The 14,086-nt window shown below is 41.6% G+C and overlaps 1 protein-coding gene across 7 annotated transcripts in view; it reads right to left on the bottom strand.

Moving 5' to 3' along the window:
• Positions 1 to 14,086, bottom strand: part of FUT8 (fucosyltransferase 8) — a 291,206-nt gene that overhangs the window by 89,935 nt on the left and 187,185 nt on the right. Inside the window, exon 2 of one of the 7 annotated variants that reach the window (XM_073348348.1) lies at positions 3,669 to 3,933. The exons of the other annotated variants lie outside the window; for them this stretch is intronic. Coding sequence (XP_073204449.1) covers positions 3,669 to 3,859 — 191 coding nt within the window. The 5' untranslated portion in view covers positions 3,860 to 3,933. The remainder of the gene's footprint in view (positions 1 to 3,668; positions 3,934 to 14,086) is intronic. 7 annotated transcript variants of the gene reach the window in all.

The following is a 14,086-nucleotide window of genomic DNA, read 5'->3' as shown; positions in this document are numbered from 1 at the left end:
CAGACCTCCAAAAGGGGCAAGAGCCCCCCCAAGACTTGGGCATGCGCACACACGAAGGAAGATGTGGGGCTGAAATGTGCCCCTTCTCCATATCTCCTCCCGTCCCACTGCCAATCACCCCATGTCCTCCTTCCCAGTGTCCCAGCCCTCTACCCCTGAGTTCCCACACCTCCCTCACCTGAGCCTTCAACCTCTCTCCCCTCACCTACCACCTCTTCCCCATGACCCCCGTCCCCTCACTGCAGCCTCAAATTCCTTTCCCCTTATACCCTCACTCCTCCATTCATGAAAACTCCTCCCTGCTCAGGAAGTATTCACATCTAATTTCCCCCCCAAAGACTTGGATTATGTTCTCCCCAAAATAAATTTGTCACCGATGACTCAAATTGCAGCAGGTTCCAGCCACTCAGTACAAAACTACTTTTGTTTTAGGTGGGGGCTTGTGATTAATTTATCCTTAAATTATGTTAATTGAAGAGCCAGTTCTCACAGAGGTCTGTGATTCATCCAGTCATTTGTATCTCAAAGTTTAACAGTACAAGGCAGCAGGAACAAAGGTTTTTGGGGTTCTGTAATTGAGGAACTCCTTAGTCAAATGATCCCAAATTTGGATCACTAATGCTACCCCAAACTCCCATGAGGCACACCAAATTTCAAAGCAAGCCAAGTAACCATTTGGATTTTAGATCACTTACAAGAGTCAAGCTTTAAAGCATATAAAATAGAATGAATGGAAATCCTTCTAGCTGTTTTTCTCCATTGGCACATGCACACTGTAAAAATGTACATTTTCTTAAATACCATTCTCAGTTTGGGTTCCTCAAAGATTTAGTGGGTACAGTGCGCTATCCTGGGTAAACTCGACAGATTAAGACCATTTTCACCTGCATCACATCAACAGTTTGATCTCTAGCTCTGTGCAAAACACAAAAAAACCAGACGCTTTTTGAAAAAAATGGCTGGGGGGGGGGGAGATTATCTCTCTACTTGGCTCCAAATTTGAATCACTAACCCTAGTCTGCACCCTCCTGAGGCACACTACATTTAAAAGGAATCCAATTAAGCATACTGATTTTAGAGGATTTAGAAAGGTCTACCTTTAGAGTTAGTTTCAGAGTAACAGCCGTGTTAGTCTGTATTCGCAAAAAGAAAAGGAGTACTTGTGGCACCTTAGAGACTAACCAATTTATTTGAGCGTGAGCTACAGCTCACGAAAGCTCATGCTCAAATAAATTGGTTAGTCTCTAAGGTGCCACAAGTACTCCTTTTCTTTTAGAGTTAGTGTTGTGTCATGACTTCTGTTTATAGTGGTGCTGCCAGGCCACTATAATATATTTAACATACCCTTTGAGGACAGAGGAGTTTTGGGAAGTGTTGTGGGCATGCCTGCCCTGTGGCAGCTCCTGCTGAGCTATGTGGCACTGCATGCCTTAGTTTCCCTTCTCTCAGGGTCCCTTAAATCCAAACAGATGTAAGATTAAATTCCATGCTGGTGTTCTACTTTAATGAAATTCAAAATAAACTTGAAATAAAAACTTTCCCCTTGGTTTGAGGAATTGCAAAGCCCTCCTCCTTGGTGTGTGTGGTTCTCAATTCTGCGAGCGAATCTCCCTTTGGAGAACTTCTCTCTCTCTGACCATGTGCCTCTAACTGAGGGCTTGTCTACACTACAAAATTAAGTTAAACTTATCTAATTGAACCTCGAGCCCCCAAATTAATTAAGTCAATTGTGTGTGGCCACATTAGACCCATTGTCTCGATGTAGTGCATCCTCACTAGCAGCACCTGCATCAATGCGCAAAGCAACGCACCATGGGTAGCTATCCCAAAGTGCAACTTGCCACAATGCCTCATGGGACCAAAACGTTGTCGCAGGAGAGAATAGGAACATTGCGTTGGCATCCCACAATGCACTGTGTTCCCTCCTTCACATCAACAGCAAACAACCCAGTGGTTTTCGCGTCTTGAAATCGCCGCCCGTACGCCATAACCCCAGAAGCATGGAGTCTGCTCAGCTTGCACTCTTGCTGTTAGCACGTCAAACACCTTGCACTTTCTCTTGCAGTATTTCCAGAGCCAAAGTAGGGGCCGCCGCATGGAACATAGCAATGTCCTGCAAGTGGCCCTGCTGCAAGCCATTGAAAAAAACAGTTCACAGTTGCTGATGAAAGTCACAGAGCAGCTGCAGTCTGTCAAGCACTGTTTCTGGTCCCGTGAAACAAGCACTGACTAGTGAGACCGCATCGTTTTGCGGGTATGGGAAGACGAGCAGTGGCTGCAGAACTTTCGAATGCATACGGCCACCTTCCAGGAACTTTGTGCAGAGCTTCCCCTGCCCTGCAATTCAGCAACACAAAAAATGAGAGCTGCACTGAGAGTGGAGAAGCGAGTGGTGATCGCTATTTGGAAACTTGCAATGCCAGACAGTTATCGGCCAGTGGGGAATCAATTTGGAGTGGGTAAATCAACCATGGGAGCTGCTGTGCTCCAAGAGTGCAAGGCCACTGATCGACTTCTGCTATGAAGGGTAGTGAGTCTGGGAAATGTGCAGGATATAGTGGATTGTTTTGCCACAACACAATGGGATTCCCCAATTGCAATGGGGCGATAGATAGCACACACATCCCCATCTTGGCACCAGAGCACCTTGCCAAAGACTACATAAACCGAAAGGGATACTTTTCAATGGTGTTACAAGTGTTGGTGGACCACAGGGGGCATTTCACTGACATCAGCGTAGTATGGTTGGGAAAGGTTCATGACGTGCGCATCTTTAGGAACTCAGTTCTGTTCAAAAAGCTGCAATCCAGGACTTTCTTTCCAGACCACAAAATTAATATTGACGATGTTGAGATGCCTACAGTTATCCTGAGGGATCCAGCCTACCCCTTGCTCCCATGGTTCATGAAGCCATACACCCTCTGTCTGGACAGCAGTAAGGAACGGTTAACTATAGGCTCAGCAAGTGCAGAATGGTGGTTGAAATGCCTTTGGTTGTTGAAAAGGTGCTGGAGAACTAACAAGGTTGGACCTCAGTGAGATCATCCCCATGGTGATAGCTGCCTGCTGTGTGCTCCATAATGTCTGTCAAAAAAAGACGGAAAATTTTCCACGGTGGGCAGTTGAGACAGATCGCCAGGCAGCCATTTTTGAGCAGCCAGACACCAGGGCAATAATAAGAAAGGGGCACTGTGTATCCGCGAGACTTTGAAAAGCCATTTCAATAATGAGTCACAGTATTGTGAGCTGCTTGTCTGGATTGTGCTTTCCCAAACCTTCACCTAATTGGCATCACTGTCCCTGTAAAGCCAACCCCCCACCCAAGCCCATTTATTTTATTTAACAAACATAAGTAAAGAGGGAGAAGAGAAAGAAAAGGTAACATTGGGGGAAAGGGGTTGTAAAGTTAGAACAGGAGAAACATTTTCAGGTGTGTAACATAACCACATTCCAGACCACCAAAGGTCTCTGAATGGGTGCCTTCTGTTCCTTGTACCCTTCCCCCCTCCGCCCGAGTTAAGTGAAAGGGATAATTAACTTTTCGCCCATGCCTCGGGGAACATTTGAGGGAGGGTGATTTTGCGCCAGGCGATGCTGGCTGACTGTCCACCAGGGTCTGCAGAGGGACTCTACCCTCCTGCTTCTGTTCCCGCATTTCAACCAGATACCTCAACATGTCCGCTTGGTCCTTCATAATCCAAAGCATCTCATCCTGCGTCGCACACTCTTGCTCATTGGAAGCTTTCTTTCTCTCTATGTCCACGTCTATCTTCTCGGACAGCGAAAACCTCCACGCTCTCAGCTCTGCGTCAGTTGTCCTGGAGGCGTTCATTGTCTCGGTGAACACGTCCTCCCACATTCTCTTTCTCCTCCTTCTAATCTCTGAAAGTCTGCTTTCAGGTGTTGATGACCCGCCGAAGGACACATTTCCAGCTGTCACTCAGGGGAAAAAGATAAAGGAGCCATTGTACACAAATAATATGTTTCCATAGCAAGGCAGTTTTCATTAAAAAAAAAAACAAACCAAAAACCTTTATTACACTAGGTGCAAGCCATAACATAACAAGAATCCATAACCATTCACTGTGTCATTTTGCTGTTCCAGCCATGGTGAGTAGGCCCCCCCGGGTCATGGGTGACCTCACTTTTAATGAAGTTTATGACAGGCTCATGTCGGGAGCACAGGTAGCTAGTCAAACAATGGTTCTTCCCCATAGCACCACAGGAAGCTGTTTACGAATGGGGCAAGGGAGGAACATTTTCACTCCCAAATTGCGGAATCTCTCTTATGGGACCCCAGTCCCCTATCAGCCACTTTAAACTACTTGCCAACCTATGCCGAGCACAGTAAAGGCACATTAGTGGACGCATGGTTTGGCAATCCGGAATGTGGGGGTGGGTGCGTATTTGCCCTTTTTTTCCCCGTGTCAGAGCACTTTTAATGAGAACTTGCCCCGTTTCCCCTAGGCAACCCTATGTGATATCAGTCTCCTGAGGGTAATGGAGGCAGAAATGAAGGAGATGCTGCAAGCATCTGGGTATAGACCCAGTCCTTATGCTGTGTACTGCAATGATGCCAGCAGAATTAATTCAGGAGTTGTTTGGGAAAGTGTTCTACCACAGTGAAAGACATAAGACTGCCCTGCCCAGAAACCTTTTGCAAAGGATTGCAGAGTACCTCCATGAAAGTTTCCTAGAGATATCCATGGAGGATTCCCGGGCTATCCCAATCCACATAAACATTCTTTTCCAGGGGCCACCCTTTGCGTAGCTGGAGCGGCCTCTTTAAGCAGAGAGCCACAGCACCTCGCCTTTTCTTCACGGTAAGCATGCAATACCTCCGAATGTGTTTGCCCGCTAAAGTTTAACTGGACTTTCATTTTAACTGTATGCTCACCAGACGTGCCTTCCCTAGCATCACAATCCACCACGGTGATCTCCTGTGACCCATAGGGCTCCAGGGTTAAAAATATTTCCTGGCTCTTGGGGAGAATGGATCCACCGCTTGCCTGTCTCCCATTATCCTCCTCCTCCTCCTTCTCATCCACCATATAACCCTCCTTGTTGTCCCTAGATTCACACACCTGTGAGGTGTCCACATTGCTTGCGGGGGTGCTGGTAGGGTCACCCCCGAGAATCGCATGCAGCTCGTTGTAGAACTGGCATGTGTGGGGTTCAGCACCAGAACAACTGTTCGCCTCCCTTGCCTTCTGGAACGTTTGGCGAAGTTCTTTTATTTTCACACAGCACTGCGCTGTGTCCCTCATGTAGCCCTTCTCCCCCATTCCACGAGCGATCTTTGCATAGATGTCAGCGTTTCTTCTGCTGGATTAGAGCTCTGACTGCACAGACTCTTCTCCCCACACAGTGATGAGATCCACGACCGCCTGTGCAGACCAGGCTGGAGCACATTTAGGGCGTGTAGTCTCCATGATCAGTTGTGCTCAAGCTGGCACTCTCCCAATGCTGATCAAACAGGAAATGGAAATTCAAAAGTTCCCAGGGCTTTAGCAGGGGAGGGGCTTTTTCCTGTGTACCTGGCTGCAGTGCAGCAGAGTTGAGAATGATCTCCAGAGCAGTCACAGATGAGAACTGTGGGACACCACCTGGAGGCCAATTAAGTTGAATTACACAACGCTGCGTCTGCATGACTTCACAGTCAGGCCATGAAAATTGAACTAAGCGCTACACCTCTCGCAGAGGTGGATTACAGAAGTCGACGTAAAGGACCTGGTAGTGTACACACATACATTAACAGGTCAACGTAAGGTGGCTTCCTTCAATGTAACTCTGTAGTGTAGACCAGACCTGAGTCCTGATGGCCTTTTATCAGACCCAGGTGCTCATTACTCAATTAGCTGTCTAGATGGGCTACTTAAACTAGCTCATCACAGGCCTTGACTCCCCTTAAAGGGAACAGTAATCCCATGACAGGGAGGATGGGGAAAGAGTCAGGGGTAGTATGAGGGAAATGAGAGTTTTAAACTGTCCCCTACCAAAGCCCACTATGCTGCCATTTCAGCTACACTTTACATCCATTAAAGTCACCTTTCTACAGTAAAAGCTAAGCTAAGAGCTATTTAATACTCCAAAGTTAGATTTTTACAAAAGAAAGTGAATTTAAATTGGCTATTAGACTGCAATTACTGATGAGAAGGGCAGTGAGGCTTCTGAGGATAAGGAGTTGAGGGAAAGGGTCCAACTAGACAAGAGAAACTTTCAAAAAGAGAGAGCAAGCACCCACACAAGAACATGAGCAAGGAATGAGGGTTATAATACATATTCAAAGCAGTAGAGAAAAGATTTTATAACCATTTTCTTATTGTAGTTTTGTCTCCTCTGAATCTGTTACCTCATCAAACTTGGAATTGCTTTTCCCCCCATTTCTCAAAATTAGGAAAGAGATTCCTTTCCTCAACCTGCACAGCCAGCCCATCAGTATCCACAGATACATCTGGAGAACTGCATGTGAGACACAGTGGCAGCTCACCAGTGAGATGTCTTTGCACCAAGCAGCTTCCATATATGCCTGGTAACCCTATTACAAGCTCCAGCAGATCATTTGGATTATAAATACTAAATGTTAAGTATGTTTTTATATACATTTTCTTGAACAGTTCCGCTGCTTGAAATTTTCTAGATAATGTTACAGTCCAAACCAAACTTTGACATCTAATTTAGGATGATAATTTTAGAGGTTATCTCCAAAACTATGACACAGCCTTAACAACAGATGAACATGTCAATATAGCTCCAGTACAGTATATCTTCTTGCCTATTTGTTTTTTATCTTTCTCAGTAAGATAATATAATAAACTAAAAGGACAAATTAAAAAGGACAAATTAAAAAAATAAACCTCTTGACATATCCTTGACGTACCATGCGGGGGTTTTTTCTAGTACAAAACAACCAACAATTTTGCATATGCTGTTTCCTGCCAGCTCACAGTAAACAGAAACCATTTTTTCAATATGAAACCATGGCAACTGAAAATATTTCAGTCAGATCTTAAACATTTAACAGCTCTCAGAGATTCTCCACAATTATGTTTACTTGATATTTTGTGCCTTGTTTAGTGGTAAAATTGCACATGCAAACGACCATGCAAGCAGAAAAAAAGTATTTTGTTTAAAACATCCATTTTATTAAAAAAACATTTTCACATAATCTCCAGGTGACACAGATGGATGTCAGCACAGGGAACCAAACAGAAAATGTAATCATAGTGACATCAAATTTAGCTGAGGAGCACTGGTATGACATATACAATAGGTCCAAGACTTCTACATCCAGCAGTAGGTATTAACACTGGAGCCCAAGTTTCACTGAAGGAAAAGAAACTGACAAATAACAGAGACAAATAAAGCTTTTGCCTAAGATATAAGGGGGTTTTTTGTGTGGTTTTTTTTTTTTTTTTTTTTTTTTTTTTTTAAGTACAACAGCCATCCCTATGAACCATAAAGAGATCTCAGAGATACATAGAATTCCCTCAAAAATCCTAGAACAGTAAATTCTGAATAAACTATTCCAAGATCATCTGTCTTTAAAGAAAATTTTATAGCAGAGTAGAATACTCCAGGTTGTATAATCTCACTTTAAAACAAAATACTGATGTTAACCAATTTGATTTATTTATTTTTGCATATCAGACTTCCCTAAGAAAAAAAGGTTTAAGTGCCTACGGCACTAATTTTCTCTCAGCCTCTAGATATTTTAACAGGTTACAATGAAATTCTCTCTACAAAGAAATGTGAAAAATTCCTAAAAGCAATCTATTGAATCTGTTGATTCTTTTTATTTGGCTTTTTCTCAGCTATTTGCATGGAGTGGAAGGTCTATTAACTGACTTCACCAACACTGGGATTTGTTTTTCTTTGATACTTTCCTTTAATTCAATAGTTTTTATTATGGGAAGGAAACAATACCCGGTTACTGAGGTAAGAGGACAACTGGCAGTAGCAAATAAGCATAAAGAACACAAACTGACTTGACTCTTCTATAAGATCAACCTTAGAAAGAGGACAGTACCAATGAGACAAACCTCAGGTAACTAAAACCAAATAAATTGGTTAGTCTCTAAGGTGCCACAAGTACTCCTTTTCTTTTTGTAAAACCAGAAGGGAAATATTAAAGGTGACCTGCAAACAAATATTGGGGGCTTCATCCTCGGCTGATGTAAATCAGCACAGGGCTATTGATTTAAATGGATCTATACTGCTTTATACCAGCTGAAGATCTAGCCCTTAGTTTTTAGAATTCTATGCTGAACCAGTAAAGGTAACAGCGATGATTATCATATAACAACTGAAAAACTCCCCCCACCCCATTTTACACACACTTGCTCTCTGTGAAAGCCCAACTCCACACCCAACTTCAGATTGGAGCCACCTATAGGGATATAATAGAACAAAAATATTTTAAAATTATATTAATTTGCTTCGTTTCTCTTTAAAAATATCTTTGTATCAAACGAGCCTTTGATATGTTTATAACATTAAGCTCTACAAGTTAAGTCCTCACTGGTGCTTAGTAAGTGCGGAGCAGTTGAGGGGAGAGCCACAATGGGGCTGTTTGAAGGTAATTGATTTTGAAACCGGTTCTATGGCAGCATCAGCCCGAAGTGATTTAAGGTACGCACAAGTATCTCCCTCAAATTAGAAACCTTTCTGTCCTTTATTAACAAATGTTTAGAGCTACATGAGTTATGTCTAGTATTACTGATGTTTGTAATAGGTTTGATTTTATTTTACCCTTTTCCCTCCCTTTCTTAAATATGTTCCTATTCCAGGGTAAGAAACAGATTCTTGAGATTAATTTTACCTAAAAGGAACACAGGTTCTACAAGACACAAACTGAATGTTTTACAGATTATAGGAACAACAAGCAATTAAAGTTTCCTCTGAACTAGTACAAAAAACTCATCTTTTTCTGAGCTAGCTACTGAATTTCAGGTGTGTGGAACCTGTGAGAGAACTCGACTGTCCTATACGTGTTGCAAGTAACTTGCAAACTGTCTTAGACAATGCATGCATTTGTGAATTAGATATATTGTGTGCCCTGATCATAACAGATACTTTGTAGAAAATTCTAGTTATCCATTTTTGTCTGTATTTACTGCAAACCATTTTGTGGCTGTTACACTGACGTTTGCATATTTTTTCTATTGATCTGATATATCATCTCACAGACACTATGCTGTGTTTCCTGTGTTCCTACAATCCTTTGCCTACATTTATTTGATCTAAATAATTTAAAATGTTGCATGTATAGTTGTCTGTGGCAAATGAATACAAATTGTTAAAAATCAAAGATCTTTGTTTCAGGACTGCTGGCTTGAATTAAAAATCATTTGATTAAAAGAATCTCTTGCTGAAAAAAGTAAACAATGATTTCCCTATACTTAATCATAATGGGATTACTACTATTAATTTTAATATAAAATATTGAACAATTAAATTACATTTATAGCATTTTGCATCATCTTTGGTTGAAACCTGATGGCATCCCATTAAAAGATAATTTTCCACATATCTCAACCTCTCTCATATTTATACACCCAACAGAAGAGTCCCTGGCTTGCCAGTTACACATAGGATGATCTGTCCCTATATCTCTCTATCTTTAGATTTGGATGCTACAGTTGATAGGCTGTATCAGCATCTAGCAGAAACCGGAATTTGGAACTGTTAGCTGACTGAAAGTGAAAAGAGAAAACGTTGGTGACTGGGAGAAACAATTGAAGGAAATGGCAGAGATACTGGGTGAAATCCTAACCCCCCTAAAGTCAGTGGGGTCAGAAATTTACCCAATATCTTTACATTCATTTTAAGATCAACAGGCCCAGTTAAATTGAACCCAAGAGTCTGAAAAGAGTGGGCTGAGGAGCCCTCCTGCCCACTGATGTTAATTTTTAATATATCTTGGCATACCGGGAAAATTCCAGAAGACTGGAAAAGTGCTATTGCCATACTGACATTCTAAAAGGGTTAGCAGGATGACCTGGATATTATAGGCGAGTTACCCTGACATCAACCTTAGGGAAAACAATGGAAAAACTGACACATCATTTAGTCAAACGATGGGAATACAATTAATGCCTGTCAACATGGTTTCATGGAAAATACCTCATATAAAACCTGATTTTTGATATGATAAATTTGGTGGATCATGATAACTATGTTTTTAGATTTTTGTAGAGAACTTGACTTAGTATCACACCATATTCTGATTAAAAACATAGTGATATATAATATCAATAAAGCACACCTTAAATAGACAACAACTAGCTATCTAACATATAAAAAAAGTAGCTGTCAATGGGGAATCATAAGAACGGCCATACTGGGTCAGACCAAAAGTCCATCTAGCCCAGTATCCTATCTTCCAACAGTGGCCAATGCCAGGTGCTTCAGAGGGAATGAACAGAACAGTTAGTCATCAAGTGATCCATCCTCTGTCCCCCATTCCCAGCTTCTGGCAAACAGAGGCTAGGGACACCATCCCTGCCCATCCTGGCTAATAGCCATTGATGGACCTACAAGGGGGGATTTGACAGCTGCTTTCAACTACCTGAAAGGGGGTTCCAAAGAGGATGGATCTAGACTGTTCTCAGTGGTACCAGATGACAGAATAAGGAGTAATGGTCTCAAGTTGCAGAGGGGGAGGTTTACGTTGGATATTAGGAAAAACTAATAGGAGGGTAGTGAAGGACTGGAATAGGTTACCTAGGGAGGTGGTGGAATCTCCTTCCTTAGAGGTTTTTAAGGTCAGGCTTAGCAAAGCCCTGGCTGGGATGATTTAGTTGGGGATTGGTCCTGCTTTGAGCAGGGGGTTGGACTAGATGACCTCCTGAGGTCCCTTCCAACCCTGATAGTCTATGATTCTATCTTCCATGAACTTATCTAGTTCTTTTTTGAACCCTGTTATAGTCTTGGCCATCACAACATCTTTTGGCAAAGAGTTCCACAGGTTGACTGTGTGTTGAGAGTCATGAATGAATAGGGTGTTACTTGTTGAGTTTCGTAGGGATCAGTTCTGGCTTAATGCTATTCAATATTTTTGTCATCAGTAATGTGGAAGTAAATATAAAATCACTACTGGTAAAAAACTCAGGATGACACAAAGGTTGGCAAAGTTATAAAAAGTGATGAGGACTGGGCAGTCATACAGAGCAATTTGGGACACTTGGTAAGCTGGGCCCATTAAATAAAATGTATTTTAATCAACCAAATGCAAAGTTGTACATCTAAGAACAAAGAATGAAGTCAGTACCCATAGAATCTGGGACTGTATCTGGGAAACCAGTGACTCTGAAAAGGATTTTGGGCTCACAGTGGACAAGCAACTCAACATGAGCTCCCAGTGCAATACAGTGGCAAAAAGGGCTAATGAAATCCTTGGATGTATAAATAGAAGTGGGAAAGGGATTTCCCCTCTATAAATGGTATTGACAAGACCAGTACAGGAATATTGTGTCCAGTTCTTGTGTGTCCATAGTTTTGAAAGGATGTTGAAAAATTGGAGAAGGTGCAGAAGAGAGACAAAAATGATTTGAGTACTAGAGAAAATGCCGATAGTGAGAGACTTAAAGAGCTCAATCTGTTTAGCTTATCAAAAAGAAGATTGAGAGATGACTTAAAAGACTCTTCTGTCTGCTGGAGAAAGGCATAAGAACCAGTGGCCAAAAGTTAAAGACAGACTTCACATTAGAAATTTTTAATAATGATGGTATTGGAACAAACTACCCAGCGAACTGGTGGATTCGCCAACTCATGATGTCTTCAAATCAAGACAGGTGCCTTTCATAAAAATATTCTTTAGTGAAACATATTATTGGGCTAAATGCAAGGGAACTGAATGAAATTCTATGGCCTGTGTTGTATAGGTCAGACTAGATGATGCAATATCCCTTCAGGTCTTAAAATCTATGAAACATATGACTCTATGAATAACTAGTATAACATTATCTCAGCCTCCCTTCCCTCCACCCCCAATCATATCCCCTGCAAACATGGGTGCCTTTAATGGCCATTGGAAGATATTTGAAAATTCTAGCTAATAACCTTATGCTTGAAAAGGTAGTCTCAAGGTAAAAAGAGGCACTAAGTAAGTCTAAAATAAACTCAAAGAGTTGCATACTTTGTTAGCTGAGAAATAAGCCATCCTGTAAAACTCACTTGCACTAACCAGGCCTGAAAAATTCAGGAAAGGTTTTTTGGAGGTCATTAAGAACTCCCTGGAGATCTCTTAACACAGTGAGTCTTAATATAGATTTGAGAGGAGTTGCTTCCTTGACCTAAACAAAGAGGGGCTGTTGTATTAATTTATATGGAATGTATTTGCCAAAGATATTAACGTGACTATGTAACTGTCCAACATTAAACAGTTGGAAACAAGGTTTGGGGTTTTGTATACAGAGACCTCAGCCTGATTAGTACCATTTTAATGGTAAACACCATTAAAAATCTTTTAAACCTTTCATAAAAGATACAGAAAAAGAAGGAAAAAACAGCTAAAGCATTTGAAATGTAATATAATAAGCCAGGCTTTCACTTTAACAACATTAGATGGAGACAGATTTTAGAAGGAACCCTCCCACCCCCAGTCCCTATTCTGACAATCTATTACATGGGAACAACTGTCCTTTTTGGGAAAAAGAGAAAAAGTTAGTTGAGATGGACTGCAGCTGTTATTATTGCTGCTGTTAAAGTCTGATCCGGTTTCTTGGAAAACAAAACAAGACAAACACACAGAAAAGGGGAGAGAAAAGAACAGCACAGATAGAAAATGCAGCTTCTGTCTCTGGTGTTGACTCTTACTTGCAATCTTACAGCTGAAAAAACACAGGCATGGCACTTGATCACCTTAGTCATTTCAAGACCTTGCAAACTTGTACCTCCGTAGGGTTATTTAGGGTACTGCTTTTACAGTTGTCTCTCTTGCCACAGGCTGACAGCAGTGTTGCAAAATATACAGTGTAGGCCAGCTAAGCCAGATTTTTATTAGACGGGTGGGGGAAAGGAGAAGTATAGCTTTACCTCAGCTAATTTCCCCTCAAAAGTCTTATTTTAAGAACCCCAAAAGGCATGATGGGAGGAACAGCCCACCCCTTCTATGTTTTGTCCACCAATTAGGCCTAATTTCTGACATACCAAATTGCTGATTGATTTCCAGTCCCACACTTTTCTTGATCTTTACCCCATCTTTGAGTTAAATTAGTAGGCCTTTTTGTTGGACTAATTTAGTCTGTCTCCCTTTTGCACCTTTTCCCACATTTATCATTGATTGGAACATTCTATAAGCTTTCACTCACTTCTCACAGTTGAGGTAACATTTCTAGACCCAATTATCACAACAAGGCCTTTAAGGAATACTGACCAAAAGTTTCAGAAATTACTGATAAATCAAAAAGTTGCAGGCAGATGGAGTCCAAATTAGTCCTGGAGCTGGATTCAGTTTAAGAATCTAAGAACAGTCATATAGGATCAGACCAATGGTCCATCTAGCCCAGCATCCTGTCTTCCAACAGTGGCTGATTCCAGATGCATCAGCGGGAGTGAACAAAACAGTTTTGAGTCATCCAGTCCCAGCTTCTGGAACTCAGAGGTTTAGAGACAGCCAAAAAAAGGAGAAAGTCTTCAAGAGGAGCATGAAAAATTATATATGGAGCCCTGCTTGTACCACATTACAAAACTCCTCTATTTGGCATCGAGGATATAAGCATTCATTCCCTACAGAAGGCACCATTGGGACTTTGAAGCACCAATAACAGAACTTAGCTAAGTGACTTAAAGACTAAAATGAGAATATTCTTCATCAGAACGCAGCTGACAAACTTTGATACACTGGCCCCTGCCACACACATCTGAAAAGGTGATTGCAGAAACAGCACCTTATGAATTAAGAGAGAAAATAATGGATTTCTGTTAGTGCACCTGCAACTGAAGAGGCCTGAACCAAAGTACTGACAATTTGCAGAGCTCAAACATAAGACTACTATAAAGTGGATGCACAACTGGTTGAAAAATTGTACTTAAAGAACAGTTATCAATGGTTTGCTGTCAAACTGGAAGGGTGTATGTGGCT

This window comes from Lepidochelys kempii, chromosome 6 (genome assembly GCF_965140265.1).
Source record: "Lepidochelys kempii isolate rLepKem1 chromosome 6, rLepKem1.hap2, whole genome shotgun sequence".
NCBI lineage: Eukaryota > Metazoa > Chordata > Testudines > Cheloniidae > Lepidochelys > Lepidochelys kempii.
Note: the sequence above shows the minus strand (reverse complement) of the source record. Positions and strands in the feature narration are given on the sequence as shown.